The 22,961-nt window shown below is 40.1% G+C and overlaps 2 protein-coding genes across 4 annotated transcripts in view; one reads left to right on the forward strand and one right to left on the reverse strand.

Moving 5' to 3' along the window:
- Positions 1-2,959, forward strand: part of dis3l (DIS3 like exosome 3'-5' exoribonuclease) — a 53,705-nt gene extending 50,746 nt beyond the window's left edge. For all 3 annotated transcript variants that reach the window (XM_043677085.1, XM_043677086.1, XM_043677087.1), the window contains 2 exons: positions 1,573-1,747; positions 2,355-2,959. In XM_043677085.1, the coding sequence (XP_043533020.1) occupies positions 1,573-1,747; positions 2,355-2,657 (478 nt within the window). In that variant the 3' untranslated portion in view covers positions 2,658-2,959. The remainder of the gene's footprint in view (positions 1-1,572; positions 1,748-2,354) is intronic.
- Positions 2,960-3,052: 93 nt separating this feature from the next.
- On the reverse strand, positions 3,053-22,770 carry tipin (timeless interacting protein). The gene is made up of 8 exons (XM_043677088.1): positions 22,623-22,770; positions 20,455-20,611; positions 13,521-13,614; positions 11,663-11,738; positions 8,410-8,532; positions 7,013-7,076; positions 5,794-5,994; positions 3,053-3,904 (listed from the first exon to the last, which is right to left on the reverse strand). Exons 2-8 carry the CDS (start codon positions 20,588-20,590, stop codon positions 3,525-3,527), a joined length of 1,074 nt encoding a protein of 357 aa, XP_043533023.1. The 5' UTR covers positions 20,591-20,611; positions 22,623-22,770; the 3' UTR covers positions 3,053-3,524.
- Positions 22,771-22,961: the final 191 nt, after the last annotated feature.

Here is a 22,961-nt window from a genome sequence, read left to right on the forward strand (position 1 = left end):
CCTGCAATCTTCTTCTTGACCTCTCCGCCCCACCCCCATTCCGGCCTATCATTCTCATCTTGACCTCCTTCCACCTATCACATTACCAACGCCCCTCCCCCAAGTCCCTCCTCCCTACCTTTTATCTTAGCCTGCTGGACACACTTTCCTCATTCCTGAAGAAGGGCTCATACCCAAAACGTCGATTCTCCTGTTCCTTGGATGCTGCTTGACCTGCTGTGCTTTTCCAGCAACACATTTTCAGCTGATCTCCAGCATCTGCAGCCCTCACTTTCTCCACCTTACAGTATACTCCAACATCCCATTGACCTTGTAATTACTTAAATGTGTGCTCATTTGTTATTCATACACAAAAACACCCAGATTCCTGAACATTCAGCATTGTGAAGTTTCTTTTCATTTAAGTAATGCAGTGAAGCAGAAATATAATTATATTGTATTCTACATCATTCAAATCCTGTAGTTAACCTGAAACTACTAGTTCCTGTCTCAGAGAGGCAAGCTGGAAAAGTAATGAGGGATTCATTTCAGCAACGTGCAAGTTGCCGCTTGGGCCACGAGGCCTTGAAAATTATGATGGGTATGTGAGATTGTGCAAAAATGCCCAAGCACTTAACTGCCTAGGTATCACAAAAAAAAAGGTATGCTTGTCAGGATGGGCATATAATAGTTGGGGAAAAAAGTTGTTAAAAGTTTGTGAGAAAATTTGTAGCTCAGGTGCTCGTTGTTGTGGTTCTGTTCGCCGAGCTGGAAATTTGTGTTGCAGACGTTTCGTCCCCTGTCTCGGTGACATCCTCAGTGCTTGGGAGTCTCCTGTGAAGTGCTTCTGTGATGTTTCCTCCGGCATTTATAGTGGTTTGTCTCTGCTGCTTTCAGTTGTCAGTTCCAGCTGTCCCAATATACCGGCCACTGCAGCGGACAGCTGGAACTGACAACCGACAGCGGCAGAGACAAACCAATATAAATGCCGGGGGAAAGATCACAGGAGGCTCCCAAGCACTGAGAATGTCACCTAGACAGGGGACGAAACATCTGCAACACAAATTCCCAGCTCGGCGAACAGAACCACAACAAAAAAGTTGTTCGTTGTGGATCAGTTAGTAGCAGTCTCACTTACCACTCCCACAAAATTTAGCTTGACGTACTAGATCAGTAAGAGGTTACTGCTGCACAGTGAGAAGTATTGTCCCGGGAGTCACAACTATAAAGTACTTCAGGATATCTTGAACAACTTTGTGAAAGGCAGTAAATCAATGCAAATCTGTTTCTTCTCCAATAACTTCCCCATTAAACTGATTGCATTCGTTTTTGACATAGAGAGAACGTGATGACCTTCATTGAAGCAATTTCTTGATTTTTGTAATTTAGTCAATAGACAAATATAATGCATTAAAACTGAAGTTTTCCTTCTGTACACTGAATCATAGAATGGTACAATATCTTCAGAGTTCATTTCTTGTCCTTTGAAAGCTAACAGTTTTGCTGTACTGTATATTTAAATAATCAGCTTCTATTCTACTTTTTTCTGCACATAATTGGTAAAAATAAATTGAGATGTACTGTGTAAACCAGGTATGGCATAAAAGCTCCAGCATTCCTGAAGAATAAAGAGGGTCTTGTGATCTCAGCAAAGTCTGATGGATCATGTGTCTGGAAACCGGGCTGTCTCAAACGCCTTAGAGACAAAATTATTTCTACTACAGTGGATGGAGGATCAGTTACTTTCTCTCTGTTTGATCACATCACTGTAAGTATACACTTCATAATTTCTATCCAAGTGTAAGTATTGAACAGAATCTGAACTAAAAAAGGAAACATCAGATGAAGACAAGTTTAGAAAAAGAAATAGAATAAAAGAAAAAAAGGGCCAAAGCCTTGAGTTTCTCCTTTTGCTCAAGAATTTTTGAAAATGTGATACTATGTAGAATAATGAGGTTATATGTTTAGAGTGATAGAACCAGTAGGCAAATAGGGAAGTTATACCAGTGATGCATGACCATTGCATTAAAAAGTTTGTTTATAACAGATTAATTCAATCTCCAACTTTTATAATTCACTAAGTCTTTACTATGTGATTTGTACTTTCTCCTGAATTTGTAACCATGAATCATTTGCTCATGTTTACAATGTTCCCTGCATTGATGGACTGAGTTCATAATTGCAATTTGTTATTAAAATCAAATGGTCAAACTCTTCCTTTAGCCTGGTGCATTGTCCAATATTCATCACAAATCCAGACTGATTTGAGTATTTTTAATTTGCTGAGGGTTTGATTAATTGGTTGGGTTTCTAAGTTGGTTTCTAATAACTGAGTTTTTTGAACTAAACTTGTCTCCCCTTTCTTGGTCAAAAAGGTAAGAATATTTGAACTCTCATCTCAATCACATCCTGACAGCATCAAATTGGACATCATCAGCAACCAACCTTATAATAAGACCAACACGGAGCCTATGCACGAAACCTCACACAGTTCAAAGACTGACTTGATACGGGATGTAATCAGATCTGTTGAAGAGGCACAACTTGCTCAAGAGCATGCAAAAAGTACATCAGTCAGAGATGAAGATAAGGAATATTGTCAAACCAAAGGCAACAGCCTCTATTTGTTATTAGAAGAAATTAAGGAACTGGCACTTCTAGATGTTGCAGTCGGATAATTGCAGTAGTTTAATCAAGACTTTGGGTCTGTTTTAATTTCTTAACCAAAACCACTATCAGACCAATATATATTAACTGACGCAATACTCCTGAAAATGGCTGTGGTTTTTCGAGCAAATTTGACAGCAATTTTACTTCTGTCTATAGTTGCACTCAAGAAAATCGACAGGGACCTACAGTTTCAAGTAAACCAGGTGTTATCTTGAAGCCACACAGGAGATTGTGTAAAAGATTTCAATGTCATGAGAAGATGTATGAATATTTTTTCAACAGGATGTAAATATTATTATAATTTTTATTCAAGTATGACAATTCAATTTGTCTTCATACCCTTTTTAGGGGTGTTTAAAAATAAAAACTTTTATTAGCAACAGTCTCATCATTAGTGCTTAAGTCCAGCTTGTAACAGTTTATTTTCTCCAAAAAAGTACAAAGACAGAACTAAATTGCTCTACTAGGCCTTAACAAACACTTCAATTCTTTTGAAAGCTTACACAAGAGAACAAAAAGAATATTTTTCTCCAAAACTGGACTGTGTATTTTGACTTACACAACAACTGCAAAGGTTGAATAGTATTTAAAATGATCTTCTAGCTTTAGTGTGATTCATTCTTTATCAGTATCAACCAATACACAACTAGCCCTTAAATAGCAAATCTATGGCATTAAATGTGAAGGACGTCTATATCAGATCCACACTAATGACATAGATAGACACAAATATTTCGCACAAACTTATGGCAAACATCAGTTACACTGCTGAAGGTATGGAATGATTATTTTCTGCCACATTATCAAACCTTGTCAAATTCTTTACTTTTGCCTCAAATAATCACTGGCCTGACATCCCAATATTTTAAATCAACTTAAGTTGTAGTTTCTAATTCCTGTATTATTTGAGAGACATCTCTTATTTCAGTTAACTGTTCCATGGACAGATTCTGTGAATCAGTTGTTGTTTCTGGAATGGGTGTAGAAAAATTGTCTTCAATTGTGGTTTCAGATTCATGTGTTGATACAGCACAGTCAGTTATTTTGGTTACCTCAGATAAGTGTTCTGAGGTTTCCAAAGAGAGATCTATTTCTGTTGGAGACTCTGGTTGCTGAATTGGCTTAAAGGATTCAGTTTCAGTTGCCTTTTTCAAATCTTCAGCATCTGGATCTTCATAGCTATCCGTAGAATCTCTCAACACCTTAACTGGATTTTGTTCGACAGACTGACTCAAGGCCGGAGAATCATTTAGATCTGAAAGAATAAGTAAACCAAAACACATGAATAATCCAATTTTTATTTGTGAAACAAAAGCACAGCCAAATTGTACCAATGATTAGCGTTTGTGATTCAGTCAGAAAGCCTGAGAACTGGCCTCGTTTGCTATGCGTAATGCCATTCAAACTGCAAGGTATTGGAAAAACTTAAGTTTTAGCATGTGAACTCGACAAACATTTAAATTTAGAAAGAGTTGACAAAGTTTCTGAAAAATGAAGATAAGGCAACAGGGTGGAATTTCATTTAGTTTCTGATCATACTGTATACTGTGCAAAATAACAGTGCAGTTGAATTTATTGATTAGATTTAAGTCTGCATTCTGCTAACTCTTAGGTTCAGGTCACGTTGGTTAGCAAACCAAAAGGGATAAAACAAAACAAACTGCTGGCGGAACAAATCAGGTCTGGCAGCATCTGTGAAGAGAAACCAGAGTAATGTTTCAGGTCCAGTTCAGAACTCTATTTAAGTTTGTATTCAAAATTTATATATTTTGGATAGTCATGAAATCAAATTTTTCTCTTAAAGAAATGGGAAAGAATAGTAACAGTAGTTCTCCAGTCCCCAAGTTCCTCAGGGTAGTGTCCTAGGTTCAACCAACTTCAGCTACCTCATCAATGACTTTACCTCCATCATTAAGTGGGGATGTTCGCTGATGATTGCACAATGTTCAGCACCATTTGTGACTCCTCAGATACTGAAACAGTCCATGTTCAATTGCAACAAGATCTAGCAATATTCAAGCTTGGGCTGAAACAAATGCCAGGCAATGACCATCACCAATAAAAGACAATCTAATCATTGCCTCTTGATATTCAAAGGTGTTACCATCCTTGAATTCCCTATCAACATCCTAGGGGTCACCTTAACCAAAACCTCAACTGGACTCTCCGCTTAATGATTACAACTGCAGGTCAGAGACTAGGAGTATTGCAGCGAGTAATTCGTCTCCTGGCTCCCCAAAGTCTATCCCATCATCTACGATGTACAAGTCAGGAATAGAATAGAATATTCCCCACTTGCCTGGATGAGTGCAGCTCCAACACTCAAAGCTTAACACCATCCAGGAAAAAGGAGCCTGCTTGATTGGCACTATTTCTACAATCATCCACTCCCTCCACCACCAATGCTCAATAGCAGCAGTGTGCTCTGCAGAAATTCACCAAAGATCCTCAGACAGCACCTTCCAAACTCTCAACCACTCCCATCTAGAAGGACAAGGACAGCAGATACATGGGAACATCACTGTCACCTTCAAGTTCTCCTTCAAGGCACACCATCCTGATTTGGAAATAAATCACAGTTCCTTCATTGTCACTGAGTCAAAATCTGGAATTGACTCCCTAATGGTATTGTGGGTCTACTCACAGCAGGTCGACTGCAGTGGTTCAAGAAAGAAGGTCACCACCACCTTCTCAAGAGCAACTAGGGACAGGCAATAAATGCTGGTCAGCCAGTGATGGTCACACCCTACAGAATAAATTTTCAATAAAATTTAAAGTCGTCAAAAATCAGTGCAAAAGTGTATGTTTTGGTTTTCAAAAATAAAAATGTTATCCCAAGAAACTAAATTACTTTATAAGCCATATAGACAGGAACCATATTTAACCAGCACATTTTGTTCCAGGCACATACTTGTTCCATTTACTTAGTGATTGAGAAAGCACTTGTGTAGACTGCTGAATTCTAATTTCTCCACAGTGCATAAGATAATTGTATCTTTTTTGAAGGCAGATTTTTTCAGAGAAAGGAAATGTCCCACTTCCCCTTTTCAAACTGATTAGAGTCAAACTCTGGATGGATCTAACCTATTTTAAGGATGGAAATTAAAGTTGACTGTATTGAATTCGATTAGAAAACACACTTACCATTGGAGGATGTCTGTTTTGTTAACTGAAGTTTTGCTTGTCGTCTCTGAAGTGCAAGCTGCTTGTTCCTTTCGATCCTAAGCTGCTGTTCCTCCGAGAGTATGCTTGAGCTCGGAGTAGATTCTGCAGCTGATTGGTCGGGCAATAGACTGAATGGAGTTTCTAAGTTTTCAATTTGGAGGTCATTCTCATTCTCTACAACTGTAATTAAATGTTATTTCAAAAGGAGGATTGTGTTTTTGGTCGATTCATCATAGCTCAAAAAAAATCTTCTGATTGCCTGTGAACATATCTACTAAGAAAATTGAATTTAGAAACCAAGAGAGTCTAAATTCAGTCCTTAACTGTGATGAGATAACTTAAGCCAGGGTCTCCAATTCTTGTTACTATCACTTTTTCTCTCCCTCATGCTGCAAAGAGTACATGTGTATCAATGTAGCAGAGCAGCATTGATGCTGTCAGACTGAATAACCCACAGATATTCCATTCTCAATATTTACACAATACAGGCCTTTTGGGGATATTTGGTGCCTGCAGAACTGAGCTTCAGCATTGTAGTAATGGAAATCCACAAAGCTGTACTGGGTAAAAGCAGTGTCTAAAGGTAGAAAACATATTCTGGGTTTGATCTTTATCTTTGTGGAATTACAGGGTATCAGACAGTAATTTATAAGCCATAGCCAGTCTCTGCTCCTTTGTTTAAATGGAAGAGACACAAATGAGTTCCTGTTCCTCATTGCAGTGCAGTGATTCTTATTGGCAAGTACTTACGCAATCTTACCCAAAATGAAGTGCAAGTGACTTCTTGAGACAGACAGCAAGAGATTATTTTTTTAAAATAACACAGCTGGGAGATCGGAATGTACTGCTAGAATTCAGGATTAATGCAGAGAACATGTTACCAGTTGAAAATCAGTTAATAAAGGAATCAGGGATACACTTAAATGGAGGAAAAACCACCACATACTGGTTGGACTTGAATGATTTCATTGATGCCTGAACACTTCTTTGCCCCAATTCCCAAAAAAACCACATCTTACTGTTCAGTGGAACAAAGATTAGATTTTGTTTTTAAAATGCAATGGTAACAGCCTCAGATATAAACCTTTGAATCTGTAGTATATTTACTGGAAAACATACTGTAAAATGTTCATTAAACTTTGATTTAGATGGGAAAAATAATATAAATTTTGAATGAAGATTTGAAAGGAGCACTTGCCTTCTTTGGAAATAAAGTCTTCATGTGTAATGGGGATATCAAGGCGAATTTTCTTCAAGCAAGTCTGGAAGATAAAAATGACATGACTAATATAAACTGCAGGAAAGGTCATTAACATGAAACTTTAATGCTGGTTTGCTCTCTCCACAGATACCTTTCTGTTTTAAGAAATATGTAGATATGCAAGTGAAAATGAGCAAATACAAACTGAATCTTTTAATGATATTACATAGGGAAACTGCACGAGACTTAAACTCTGATTGGTTTTCAAATTGAACTGGAACCTTTAAAAATATCCTCTGTGGCCACCTAGTGGCTGGACATTCCAACGACTTTGTGAGACAATTTGCAAAAGTGAACAGGAAATGATAATGTAACAGTTTACCATGGTAAATTTCAGCAAAAAGCACGACCACAAATCCTAGTTCATGGTCAAATAAGGAGGGCAACTGCTGTTATAATCTACAGAGGGTTGTGCACCATATCACATGGCACATTGTCCTACTGTCCATCTAAAAAGGAGTATTTTTAGGACCAGATGCTCTTCATTTTTCTTTCTAACCATAGGAGTAGTTTGCAGTCTTAACTAGAGATCAAAAATCACTGCTCCCATAAAGTTAGCATGCAAGAATGCCATCTCCCCATAACCCAATCAGGCCAAACACTGACCAGACTGATCTATTGAAGGAGTAGATTGCTAGATGTCTCACCAGCTAGTTCATCTGCTTCAAAATAAACAATTAGCAGACCTGCTATGTTTATAGAACTGTATTGTCAAGACATGCATAAGTAGTTGACAAAAGCACAAGCTACTCTTTTACTATTCCAAGTGCCCTGAAATGACCAACTGGCAGAGCTCTGGAAATATAAGCCAACTAATGTGTGTGCAATTAATGAAGGAAGGAGATAACAAATGAACTAATTTGATGGTAGCCAAGGAATAAGCATTCACGCGGACTCCAAGAACTCTCCTTCAAATAATGCTGTGTGATATTTTCCTTCCATAACATAATTAATGTTACAATTACAGCTCTTCTTCCTTCCTTTGACAAGAGTGCAAGCATAGACTGTACATCTCAGTAGAGGAACAATTCCACGGACATTCCTCACCAACTAATATTATCAAGTAGGTGATACCGGGATCGATTTACTCAGAGCCATCACAAAATCTCAAAAACATATCTCACACAAGGTGGCCATTTGGCTTATCATGCCTGCACCAACTTTCCAGGTGAGCATGATGACTTAGCACTTTTTGTAGCAATCTCATTCAGTGTTTCTTGCTCAATATAAATGGTATATGGCTGCGAATTGTTATGAAAATCTATTTTCTGGAAAAAAATTCATCACAAAGAACAGGGAGGAGAGAAAACAAATAAGCAATATTGAAAAGATACCTGAACTTCTTTTTTGCTACCCAAGGCCTCCACCTTTTCAATAAATTCTTCAAACTGCAATTTCGGGTACAGCCTATGAGCCCAATGCTCCATTTGCCAAAGGAGAGTCTTCACATCTTCACTCTTAACAGTGGGAAAAGAGAAGAAAACACATTATGTAAACATTGTAGAGGATTAAAGGCCAAAGCCAAATACAATGCAATAGGTCAGGTCAAGGGAAGAATTCTCTGCCTAGCATTACTCATCAAAAACACCAATGGGGAATTTTAATTTAAGTGGCAATAAGTAGAACCTAAAATTGCAAATCCCTTACACAATCTACCCAATTTTAGAACCAAAAAAACCCAAACTTTACTGTTTTTGTGCAGTCCTGCAGCCTCCTCTCCCAGTGCATTGACAAATAAAATCTCTGTTCACGTCTGAACAAAGGATAGGATAGGATAGCCTAAACCCCAGAGTGTTCTGAAATGTGAAACAAGCTTTGTCTTTCAGAAACTGATCTTATTTAGAATCCTAGCTATCTGTTTAAATTGATGAAATCCATCCTGTTTCTTACATATGGCCATTATGCAAGTGAAGTGTAATCCTGGAATATCAACATTATTGCACATACTGTTATCATGTAATGATGCATTCATGGGTTTCAGTGTATGCTACTGCATCATCGTGTTAATTCATTTTTAAAAATTGTGAAAAATTATACCCAAACCAAACAGCATAATTGCCTGTAACAGCAATTGAGGCAACATACATCATGATAACTGGAATACAAAGGGATCGGTGCTCACCAATCACTATCAAGTGAAAAGAAAGAGAAAAAAAAAAGTGCTGAACCAATATATAAAATTCTGCACCAAACTTGATATTTAAGTTTCTGGGCAGTTAGCTGAATGAAAACTCATGACTCATGATAACTGTCCCTGCTCCAATTATCCACTATTCTCATCAATATTAAATATTCATGAAACAGCTCAAAGCTCAAAAGATTTACAAAACTGTATTTGATATGCAAAAGGATCAACATGAATGAACACTCCTTGAAAAACGCTTAATCTACACTCCTGATAGCAGCTGTGCTTCTAGCAATGTCAAAGTAGTTTGTTTTATTTTCCACAGTGCTATCCTCTGCACTAACTCATCTGTTAAGTTCGCACAAGAACAACCACGACAGTAGACACATGGAAGACAGGAGGAGGTAATTTGACATCTGAAGCCTGTTTCATCATTCAAGAAGATCATCGCTGATCATCGAACTCAATATCTGAACTTTCCCTCCACATATCCCTTGATCCTTTTAGCCACAAGAGCTATACCTGCCTCCTTCTTGAAAACAATGTTTTGGTGTCAACTGTTTTCTGTGATAGCGAATTCCACAAACTCACCACTCTCTGGTGAAGTAATTTTTCCTTTCCTCAATCTTAAAAGATTTTTCCCTTATCCTTAAACTACGATCCCTGCTTCTAGACTCCCCCACCAGTGGGAATATCCTTCCTACATCCAACCTGTTTAGTCCTATTAGAATTTTACAGGTTTCTAAGAGATTCCTGTCTCTTTCTTGTAAACTCCAGTGAATGCAATACTAACGTACTCACTCTCGCCTTATTCATCAGTTCTGCCATCCCATGTATCAATTTAATACTCACTGCAATACCTCTATAGCAAGAATATCTTTCCGCAGATACGTAGACCAAAACTGCATAAAATAGTCTAGATGTGGCCTCACCAATGCCCTGTACAAATGCAGTAAGACATCCTTGTTCTTGTACTCTCATCCTTTTGCTACACAAGTCAACATACAGTTTGCCACCTTTACTGCCTCCTGCACTTGTGCACTTACTTTCAGCAACTGATGCACAAGGACACTCAGATCCTGGTGAACATTCCCCTCCTTCAATATACAGCCATTTAAATAATAATCTGTCTTCCTACATGTGCTACCAAAGTGGAAACTTCACATTTCTCCACATTATGCTGCATATTTGCCCCCTCACTCAGCCTGTCCAAATCACACTAACATTTTTGCATCCTCCTCACAGCTTCCTCTTCCAGCCAGCTTTGTGACACCTGCAAATTTGAGATACTACATTTTGTTCCCTCATCTTCACAGATTCCCCTAGAGCCTGGAAGCAGGCTATTTGACTCATCGAGTCCACACAAACTCCCTGAAGAGCATCCCACACAGATGAACCCCCCTACCCTATCCCTGTAATTCTGCATTTACCATGGCCAATCCACCTAGTCTGCATATCCCTGGACACTATGCGTAATTTAGCAATCCACCCTAACCTGCACATCTTTGGACTGTGGGAGGAAACCACAGCACCTGGAGGAAACCCACTCAAACACAAAGAGTAGGTGCAAACTCCACACTGATTGTCACCAGAGGATGGAATCAAACCCAGGTCCCTGGCGCTGTGAGGCAGCAGTGCTAACCACTGAGCCACCATGCCACCCTACATTAGTAACATATTTTGTAATAGCTGGGGTCTGATCTCTGCAGTATCTCACTAGGCAAGATGCAAAGGATGACAGATTCCTGTATAACATCCCCATTACAAGGAGTCAACGCTTCACGAAAGGTTTGGAGTGAGAGAAAATATGAACATATTAACATTACATTTGCAATGATTGGGCCTATTATAAGCCAATCACTATTGTATTAAGAACGAGAGCAAGTACATTTGCGAGGCAGAAAAATGTAAAATTGGCAATTTGTTCAATGAACCAACAATGGTGACGACTGCAAGAAATAACACATTGATACAGGAAGCGGCCTCTTCCATGGATTACATTTAGACAGGTTTGCGAACAGAAAAATAACACGTTTCATTATATAGCACCATTACATTGTAAAACCTCTCGGGGTGCTTCACAGGAGCATTATTAAACAAAATTTAATCTGATCCACATAAGGATCTATTAGTACAGGTAACATAAAGCTTGATCAAAGACCTAGGTTTTAATAAGGATCTTAACAAGGAGGCAGCACTAAATTGATTAAAGACAACAATTTCACAGTTTAGGGCCTAGACAGCTCAAAGTGCAATGACTAACAGTCAACTGATTAAAATCAAGAATGTACAAGAGGCCAGAACTGGAGAACAGAGAGTTGAGGTTGATGATGCTTGAGGAAGTTGCAAGATATCAAGGGAGGAAGCCTCAGTAAAATTTAAAACAAAGATAAATTTAAAATCAGCCACTGACCTACACTGGTTTCTAATCTAGCAGAGGAACCTTAATTTTTCTCCCTTACCTCATGTCCTTTGCCTTTAAATCGAACAGTATTGAACAGATCCTGTAAAGCTGGCAATCCTCGATCAGAGGTCAATCTTTTACATATAGAAAAGGGTTTGGTAAAAATTAGATCTCAAATAGTTATACAAGACCTCAATATCAGAAATGCAAAAGACAGTATACTATCAGATACCACAATGTGTTCTGCTAAATGCAGAATACATGCCACGACAAGATAACAAAGTGGATAAAGTTATTCTCTGAAAGAGTGAGTGCCATTTGGGGTATTGAAAATTCTGTTTGTGTTACATGAGAATGCAGTAGAGAGAGCTGGTGTGGAATGGGGAGATATAGGAGTTGAGGGATGAAACATTTGAGATTGGGGGTATAGGATGGGTTATGAGTGAAGTGGGAGATGGTAACTGTTCTGAAAGTGAAATGTATGGAAATTTGGAGAGTATTTCCTTAGGACATGATGTGCGCATGATGTCCACACTTATCATCTGGGGATCAGAGGGACATGCAAACCCAATCACAATATGATGCCCAAAATAAAATAAAATGGGATGACACAGTATGGGCTATGGGAAAGACGCCTGCAGCCCACATAGTGATTGTTCCTTAGCGAGACAAAGCCAACTGGCTCACTGACCTACATGCAACTCCAGACCCACAGAGATATGGTCGACTCTTAACTGCCCTATTAAATGGCCGAGCAAGTCACTCAGTTCAAAGGTAATTTCGGATGATCAACAAATGTTAGCCTAGTCAGTGACACATCCCATGAAGAAATAAAGAGGAAATAAATGACGTCTGAACAAATTCACTATTTAATTTCTTCACAAAATCATAACAGAATTGGTATTTAGTAGCCTGCTGTTCCTGATCCACCTCCAGATACCTCAACAAGTCATTGTAATTGCAATAAAATAAAATGACTGAAAAAAACACTCTTCACCAATACATCTCCAAGGACATTTTGCACTGAACTATTTTGTGGTATCATATTTGCACACAGCAAGCAACAAATAAAATGAACAGCTAATCCTCTCACAGAATACTGAGAAAACTCACCTGTTTTCTTTCAAATAGAACCATTAGTTCTTTTATGACCACTACAGTGATAAATGGAACCTTAGTTTAACATAACTGAAAAATGCATCACCAACAATTGCAACCTCTGTCCTGCATTGAAATGTTGCCTTTGATTGTGGATATTTTCTAATTAACCTGTTCAAAAATGTTATGACATATATCTGGAATAGGTGGGACTTGAACCTAGGCCTCCAGGTTTCACGGTAAGGACATTACCACTGCAATAGAAGAGCCTCAGGCCTTGAAGTGGAGCTTGAACCCATCTAACTGAGAGAAAAGAAAACCAATTACTGTCAGATTGTAACCACCACTGATGTAGCAACAACTGGTCTCCGCCTTGCTGGGCTAGAAGGAGGCAGCCAAATTCAAAGTCCCACAGCTAATCACTAACAAGTAACTGCTGTTGAAATGATGATAAACTGACAAGGTTGATAGGCTGTGTCAAGTGGTCCTCAGTCCCTCAGGATCAGCAGCCAGGAAATAATAGATACAAGACAGAAACAGCATCTGCAAACAGCTGATTCCATTGCCTGACTCCCAAATATCTGGAAAGAATTTTTACTGGCAGTTCTTTTTTTCATACCTTAATTTTAGATTTTATATTCATTGATTCAATTTATATTTTTAAAAATGTTATTTTCACCAACAGGGACTTTGGGCAGTTCAAATGACACGTTATGATTGCAATTCATCACTCTCCTCACTGTGCCCAGCAATGCTAGGGAACTGATTACGTCAACAATACTGTTCATAGGACAAACCAAAGTTGAAATTTTAGTTACCGCTGAGCGTCCAGTTTAAGCCGTGGTCCTTTCACACTTTTCCTGAGAACTACAGGCTCTTTGGATGGATTTCCTTCTTGTCTGTTTTCCTCATCTTGAGAGGACAAACCAAAAACAACCAACAGATTAATAACAATTGGGTGTAATCATGCATTGGCTTTGTTGACAGGCGAGTAATCCTGAGAACACTATGGATTTTTCTGGGTCACATGTCGAAGTGGTTACAATGATGGAGATGGAAATCTATCATCTCACAGTTTGAATCTTATCAATTATTGCTCCTCCAAATTTGTAGAAATTAGCAAGTTGCAGTTAGGAAGTTTCTTTGGACATCATTAAGCTTTACACTAATATCAGTACCAATATTTTAAACCCTTTGGTGCCTGAAATTGTTTAAATGAGGCAATCTCGGAAAAAAATTATTCCCAATCCAACGTCCACATCAGACAGCCTCAGAAAATAATTATTTTATTTTTTACAGTGATGTAATATGAAGCAGCTACAAACACTTGAGAACAAAACCCTAGTCATTAACAACACAGGAAGCCATTCATCCATCAGACTCACTCTTTACTAAAATAGAAACAATGTTGAAGGATACAGGGAAAAGGCAGGAGAATGACACCAGGTTAGACTGCCCTTTTGGAGAGCACAATAACAATTCTCTGGTTCTGTAATAATATCAGAAATACCATAGCTATTTTTATCCCACTTACAGACATCAAGTGATTTATTTTTCAACATTAATTTAATTCTATTCACTAATTATCCTTGGCATTCTTAAACTTTTAAATATTTTTATATTTGACAACACATTCCTGACTCAGGAATCATTTTACTGAATTCTTTGACCAACAATTCTTTATTGTTGAAAAGCCAGTCAGTTAATCCTGAACAACGATCGTCAGCCTGAAGCAAAATTACACTTTAACTTATCTCATCGTGGAGAGTTAGGGATCAATCAAGAATAGACACTATCCTTTTGTTATGGGGTCACCTCTGATCGAAAAGGTGACCAGGTCTGTAGAATGCAGCAATGTTTTTGACATAGTCTCTTACAATCCCTAGTGTGGAAGGAGGCCAGTTGGCCCAGTGAGTCCACACAGACCCTCTGAAGAGCATCCCACCCAGACCCACCTTCTCCCTATAACCCTGCATTTTCCATGGCTAATCCACCATATCCACACATCCCTGGACACTGAGCAATTTAGCTTGGCCAATCCATGGACTGTGGGAGGAAACTGGAGCACCCAGAGGAAACCCACGCAGACATAGAGAATATGCAAACTCCTCACAGACAGTCACTTGAAACTGGAATTGAACCCACATTCCTGGGGCTGTGACGTAGCAGTGCTAACCACTGAGCCACCGTGCTGAGTCCTTGGATTTACAGCAAATCTTTTGACAAGGTCCTGCACTAACTGAAAGCAAAGGTAATAGCCCACTGGACCCAAGCAAATTTGGCAAATTGGACCTGCTATTGGCTGAATGGCAGAAAGCAGAGGGTAATGGGTGAGTACTTTTCCAATCGGAAGTCTGGTCCAATGGTGTCGCACAATTGTCAGTTTTGGAGCTCTTGTTTGTAGTTTGCATAAATTATTTAGATTTGAATGTAGGAGAATTGATCAGTAAGTTCACAGACAGTACCAAAATGGTTAGGGTAGTAAATAGTGAGGACGATAGCCTTAGACTAAAGATGAATGTAGGCAGGCTGGTCAGATAAGCTGATCAATCCGGATAAATGTGAGATGATGCATTTGAGCAGGTCAAACAAGGCAAGGGAATGCATGAAGATCAGTAGGACCTTGGGAAGCACTGTAGATCAGAGGGATCTTGGTGTGCACGTTCAGTGGTCCCTCTAGGTAGAGGACATGTGTATAAAATGGTTAAGATGACACAGGGGATACTTGCCTTTATTAGCTGAGACATGGAATTTAAGAGCACGGAGATGATGCTGGAACTGTGTAAAACATTGGTAAGGCCATTGCTAGAGTAGAGTATTGTGTGCAGATATGGAATTCTATATTGTAGGAGAGATGCGAGTGCACTGGAGAGGGTGCAGGGAAGATTCATCAGGATTTTGCCCCTGGGCTGGGTATTTCAGTTATGAGCTGAAAATGTGTTGCTGGAAAAGTGCAGCAGGTCAGGCAGCATCCAAGGAGCAGGAGAATCGACGTTTCGGGCATGAGCCCTTCTTCAGGAATCATGCCCGAAACGTCGATTCTCCTGCTCCTTGGATGCTGCCTGACTTGCTGCCCTTTTCTAGCAACACATTTTCAGCTCTGATCTCCAGCATCTGCAGTCCTCACTTTCTCCTATTTCAGTTATGAACAGAAATTAGACAGACAGTGGTTGTTTTCCTTGGAGCAGAGGAGATCAAGAGGAGTCATGATAGAGAATGTATAAAATTATGAGGGGCAGAGATAGGGTGGACAGGAGGAGATTTTTGCCCTTGATGGAGGGATCAATAATCAGGAGGCATAGATTTAAGACAAGGGCAGAATGTTTTGTGCAGATGTGAGGAAAAGCCTTTTCACCCAGAGCAGGGTGGGAATCTGGAACTCACTGCCTGCAAGACTGGTAGAAACAGAATTCCTCATAAGATTTAACAAGTATTTAGATGTGCACTTGTGATATCAAGGCACAATGTTTTAGCCAAGTGCTGGAAAATGGGATTAAAAATTAGGTGCTTGTTTTTGACCAGCAGAGAAGGGTTTTTTTTCTGTAGATCTCTATGATTTTATAACAGCAACTAAACTGGTTGCTGAAATGGACACTGAGCATCTCCATGGGAGATCTGCTAGAGTTTGCATGATTTATAATACTAAAGGATGACAGTCTTGGGGTATGGTGGTAAATTGTTTGTAACTGGTCGAAAACTGATAATGGAGAAAGTGAAGACTGCAGATGCTGGAGATCAGAGCTGAAAAATGTGTTGCTGGCAAAGCACAGCAGGTCAGGCAGCATCCAAGATTAGATTAGATTACATTACATTACAGTGTGGAAACAGGCCCTTCGGCCCAACAAGTCCACACCGACCCGCCGAAGCGCAACCCACCCATGCCCTTACATTTACCCCTTACCTAACACTATGGACAATTTAGCATGGCCAATTCACCTTACCTGCACATCTTTGGACTGTGGGAGGAAACCGGAGCACCCGGAGGAAACCCACGCAGACACGGGGAGAACTCCACACAATCAGTCGCCTGAGGCGGGAATTGAACCCGGGTCTCAGGTGCTGTGAGGCAGCAGTGCTAACCACTGGGCCACCGTGCCGCCCACTAGGAGCAGGAGAATCGACGTTTCGGGCATAAGCCCTTCTTCAGGAAGCTGATAATGGTCAATTTTATTTCCCCAACACCACCTTACGTACCCACAAATATCATTGTCTCCCTATTATTTCATTCTTGAATATTTCTGAAAAACAACGGCGACTTGGTTCTGAGGTTCTTTTTAAGCATTCATCAGGACAGACACAAGAATACTCAATTTCAAAGGGAACAACAATTTATACTGCATAGGAAAAGGCGGCTAATTGATTGGCAAGTGACCTTTGATTGGTGTGGTGTTACCATGGTGAATTTGCCAGGAAATAGTTGCACCCATGTTTTCTTTCATTGAAAAAAGCATAAAACATGAAAATGTTCTGTTTGGAGAGGACAGGATTCCTGCATATGAATGTTATAGCTTTTAGAACATTAAGTGGCAGCACGATGGCTCAGTAGTTAGCACTGCTGTCTCACAGCGCAGATACCCAGCTTCAATTCCTGCCTTGGGTGACTGTGTACAGTTTGCATGTTCTCCCTGCGCCTGCATGGGTTTCTTCTGGGTGCTCCAGTTTCCTTCCAAAGTCCAAAATGAGCGAGTTAGGTGGATTGGCCATGCTACATTGTCTGCAATGTAGGTTAGCCGTGGTAAAACAGAGGTTATGGGGATTGGATAGGGGTCTGGGTGGGATGCTGTTTGATGGGTCATTGCAGACTCAATGGGCCAAATGGTCTACTGTGACATCTGTGTGGATTGGAAAAAAATGTAAAATCCCTGTCTGTAGGGTGCAGACGCCTCCAGATGTCCACCAACCCTAACTCCACACACAGATCCACTAATTGTTTAGTTTGTATAGAAGTTATTGAGGGGCAACCTGTCTACTGTGGGATCCATGAGACAGTTAAAATCTCCCCCTATAATGATAAGCCAGGACTCAAGACTAATCAGTTTAGAAAGCCCATCTACCAAATATTTGAGGCGATGAGCTGGAGGGCAATAAACATTTAAAACAACAGATTATTTTCCATTTGTCAGGGCTTTGAGAATTACAAACCTCCCATTTGTGTCTTTAACACACTCTCGTAACTTAAATGGAAGGTTCCTCCTTACCAATATAGCCACTCCCCTACTTCGGGTATTAAAAGATGAAAAGTAAACCCAATCAAAGCCATTCTGCTGTAGTTTCAAATGCTCCCTATCATCCAAGTGCGTCTCCTGTAACAAAGCAATATCCACCTTCTCCTAAGACTCAACAATACCTTCTTCCTCTTAATTGGTGAGTGACTCCCCTTGATATTCCAGGTACATCATTTCATCAAGTCATTAGCCATACCCTTCTGCAGTAACATTTAAATTCCAGAGAGGAGGAACTCGAACCACAAATCGCTGAGCCTTAGTGTCACATGATCCATCAAACATAAAAACTACATAAACTAAAACCATTACATTTAACAAATCTATAAAGCTATCAAAGATTATATATACAAGAGGAGAGGACGAGGGCATTGACCCAGACCTGATCTCCGCACTGTGACCCGGTGAGCCCTCTCAATCTTCAAGCCTCTCATGCCATTCTCCAAGTTAAAGAATTTCAGCAAACAATCCTCAAAAAATTCCACAGGCCTCTCATTACCCTCAGGCAGACCCATGATCCAAATATTTTTTCTCCTGCCCTTGTTCTCAACATCATCCACTTGGTCATGCAAACTATAGACCTGCATTTCCAAGGCTTGGATCCTATCCTTAGAATAACTGGCATCAGCTTCCACCACTGTGATTCTGTGCTCAACCTCATCAATCCTCTTTTCCAGGTCTCCCATGGTAGAGTGATGGAGAAAGTGAAGTCTCATGGAGTCCAGGGTATACTAGCTAGGTGGATGGAGAACTGGCTGGGCAGCAGGAGACAGAGAGTAGTAGTGGAAGGGAACTTCTCAAAATGGAGAACTGTGACCAGTGGTGTTCCACAGGGATCCATATTGGGACCACTGTTATTTGTGATATACATAAATGATCTGGAGGAAGATATAGGTGGTCTGATTAGCAAATTTGGAGATGACACTAAGATTGGTGGAGTAGCAGATAATGAAGGGGACTGTCAGAGAATGCAGCAAAATATAGATAGATAAATTGGAGAGTTGGGTGTAGAAATGGCAGATGGAGTACAATCCGGGCAAATAAGAGGTGATGCATTTTGGAAGATCCAATTCCAGAGCGAACTGTATGGTAAATGGAAAAGCCCCTAGGAAAAACTGACATACAGAGAGATCTGGGTGTTCAGATCCATTGTACCCTGAAGGTGCAATGCAGGTCAACAGAGTGGTCAAGAAAGGATATGGCATGTTTTCCTTCATCAGACAGGGTATTGAGTACAAGAGTTGGCAGGTGATGTTACAGTTGTATAAGACTTTGCTTTGGCCATGTTTGGAATACCGTGTACAGTTCTGGTTGCCACATTACCAAAAGGATATGAATGCTTTGGAGAGGTTGCAGAGGCAGTTCACCAGGATGTTCCCTGATATGGAGGGTGCTAGTTATGGAGAGAAGTTGAGTACATTAGGATTATTTTTATTAGAAAGACAGAGGTTGAGGGTGGACCTGATTGAGGTCTAGACAGGGTGGATAGCAAGAAGCTTTTTCCTCGAGTGGGGGACTCAATTACCACGGGTCACGAGTTCAAAGTGAGAGGGGAAAAGTTTAAGGGAGATATGCATGTAAAGTTTTTTTTACATGGAGGGTAGTGGTAGAGGTGGGCATGATAGCATAATTTAAGATGTATCTAGACAAATACATGAATGGGCAGGGAGCAAAAAGATCTTTAGAAAATAGGAGACAGGTTTCGATAGGGGATGTGGATCAGCGCAGACTTGACCGCTGAAGGGCCTGTTCCTGTGCTGTAATTTTCTTTGTTCTTTTGTCCTTGATTCCAGATTTTTATTAAATTCAAATTCCAGCATCTGCCATTCAAACCCAGGTCCTCAGAACATTACCTGGGTCTCCAGAATAATAGTGATAGCAGCCCTCTCCTTGTGAAAGTAAAATAACAAGGTGCTGCTCAGTTCATTGACGAGGTCCTCCACAGAGGTACAACTGATATTTAAATTAGTACAATAAATTAGGACCCAAATATCAGAGATAGACAGACCATATGATAAATTTAGATTTCAGACTTCTTGCATGATTGTTTTTGCAAATTATACAGAGATTACAGTGCTCACACTTTGAAGGTTTACTTGTAAGCCATTTCCCCCACTGGTCAATTCGTCACCAACAACACATGTAGGTTTAATCAACTGAACGATAATTTCCTGGTTTCAGATTGTTTCATTAAATGGACAGCTTATTTTCTGCATTCCAATTCTTTAATCTAAAAGAAGGTATTGTATTTTATTCTATACAGTTGAAATGAAAGCTGGCGTACTACAGGTAATTCTATTATAACACAACAGTTGTTTTCCACTACAACCTTGAGCTATAGAAAATCGCTATATCCCTTCAGTAAAAAGTTTGCATTACCCAAACAACATCCACAATTCGTCAACTGCGTTATAGCCAATTTGCACTGACAAAACGCACATTATTGCAGAACACCCTGTTTGTAATGGATCTCAGAATCAAAACTATTTCAATTATCCACAAAATGCATTACAATTTGAGACTGACTTACCCCCATCAGCAGTAACTCCACCATCTGCCACTTGTCCAGGGGATGATGGAGGAGGAAGAGGTGGAAAGATTTCATCATCTTCTAAGTGATCACAGTCAGGAATATCGAACAAACCATTTTCCAAAGTGTCACTCATCACAGATGCTTGTCCTATTCACTTTATAAAATTAAATGAGGATGGTAAAACCATTGGATCATTTAAAATAATAATATAAATGTTATGAAATAGTTATTTTCAGTCCAGTATCTGTTGTGTGATTTTATTATTTGGTATTTGTCGTACAATACCAAATAAGAGACAGAACAATGAGAAGACTTATTTGACTATCTTCCTTTGTCTGTGCAGCATCCACATTGACTCGGGTTTCTAATCATAGCTTTTGGCTTGATAGAAACAGGATGTCAGGTGAGGACACAGGTCCCAAGAATCACCTCAGTCTATATGGGAACAGCATAGTAAAATAAAAGCACACAACGAAGCCATTTAGCCCATCATGTCTGCTCCACTAATCCCACTTACCAACACCTGGTCCACTGCCCTACAGGTTCCAGCATGTCTTGTGCAGATCCAGGTTTTAATTGAGTTGAGGATTTCCGCTACAAGTACAAAACTGTGCACGGAATTCAAAACACTAACCATCGTCTGGGTGATCAAGGTTTTCCCCATATGCCCTCTAACCTTGTACACCACTTGAATCTATGCCTTCAGATAACTGACCTCGCTGCTAAGGGAAACAGATCTTCCCTGTCCACTCTATCAAAGCCGTTTATTGTAAATCTCAGTTTTCTGTGTTCTAAAGGAAAACAAACCTAACCTATTTAAACCTTCCTTCATAGATGAAATGTTCAAGCCCTCACAATATTCTTATAAATGTCCTCTGTACTGTCTTTAGAGCAATCATGTCTTTCCTGTAATGTAGTGGCCAGAACTGTACACAAATCTCCAAATAGCCTAACCCAGTGTGTGTACAGTTCCTACTCTTGCATTCAACATTTTGGCTAATGAAGGAAAACATCCCATATGCCTTCTTTACAATGTCTTCAACCTGTCCTACCATCTTCATGGACCTGTTGACATGTCCCCCAAGGTCTCTCACTTCCTTTACCCCTTTCAAGATCTGTCACCTTATTGTGTACTCTTTTGCTTTGTTTGCCCTCCTCAAATGCATAACTGTGCATGTCTCCAGATTGAATTCTGTTTGCCACTTTTTCACCTACTCAACCAAACCACTGATATCATTGGTATCACTGGCAGAACAGGCTTGAAGGGCCAAATGCACTAGTACAACTAAATCCCTCTGCACCTCGAATTTCCATAATCATTCCTCGTTTAAGCAATATTTTGCTTTTTTTATTCTTCCCAAAGTTTCCCACACTAAGTTTTAGTTTTTAGTTCGCTCACTCAACCTATCAACTGCCTTCTGCAAACTTCTATGTCCTCTTCGTAACATATTTCCCATCTGGTATAAGTTCACTGGGCCTTTCTCTGTCCTGTAATGTTTCTGTGACTACGCTTTGATGAAAACATATTTTATGATTAAAGGCTTTGGACATCTCGGAAAAGAGGAATGCAAGTTGTTTTTAAAGTAGTGATCAGCCTCAAGTGAAATTTTGTTTATAGTCAATGCCTCAAGAACATCTGTCTGTATGGAATTTATACATTCCTCCCACAGTCCGGATATGTGCAGGTTAAGTGAATTGGCTATGCCCATAGTGTAGCAGGGATGTGTAGGGTAGGTACATTAGTCAGGGTTAGTATGGACTTATTGGGCCCAAGGGCCTGTTTCTACGCTGTAGAAACTCTATGAACATTCACTACCACAAACATTCTGTACGCAGGCGCCGGCCCGGCACAGCCGTGTAGGGGGTCGGTGCGCAAGTGCAGTTCCGGCACTGCCCTGTAGGTGCTCCGTGCGCAGGCGCCGCCCCGGCTCTGCCCTGTCGGGTGTCCATGCGCAGGCGCGAGCTGCTGACTCCAGCTCCAGCAGCGTTAAAAGTTGGGAAAATCCTGTCCCCGAAACTGGATAAACGCTAATTCAGGTTCAATAAACGCGTAATAAATTACTTTTCTAAAAAAGTGAAGGAAAATAGATGTGTAACGTTACTGTTAAATTCTGAAAAGTCTACTGCATCTACTGAAAGCAACTTCTCTTCGAATTATAACTTACCGAATTATAATAGAATTAACAGGAATTTAGTTTTAAATCTTAAACATGAAATGACTTCTTTGCCGCAGGAGGAACCAAAGCGCGCGCTCCACTGCCCGGCCAATCAGAGCCTGATGATGGCCCGGCTCCACCCACACATGTGGCCAATCAGCCCGCAGTTTACAGACCGGCCAATCACCAATGGCTGCTGTTCAAACCAATCAGAGACGGGTCTGATCCTCACTGGGCTGATTGTCATTCAGTTTTGCTGAGGGATTGGGGGATGGTAGTGAGGGGAGGGGCTGAGGGATTGGGGGATGGTAGTGAGGGGAGGGGCTGAGGGATTGGGGGATGGTAGTG

The sequence above is a fragment of the Chiloscyllium plagiosum genome, chromosome 36 (assembly GCF_004010195.1).
Source record: "Chiloscyllium plagiosum isolate BGI_BamShark_2017 chromosome 36, ASM401019v2, whole genome shotgun sequence".
In the NCBI taxonomy this organism is placed as follows: Eukaryota; Metazoa; Chordata; class Chondrichthyes; order Orectolobiformes; family Hemiscylliidae; genus Chiloscyllium; species Chiloscyllium plagiosum.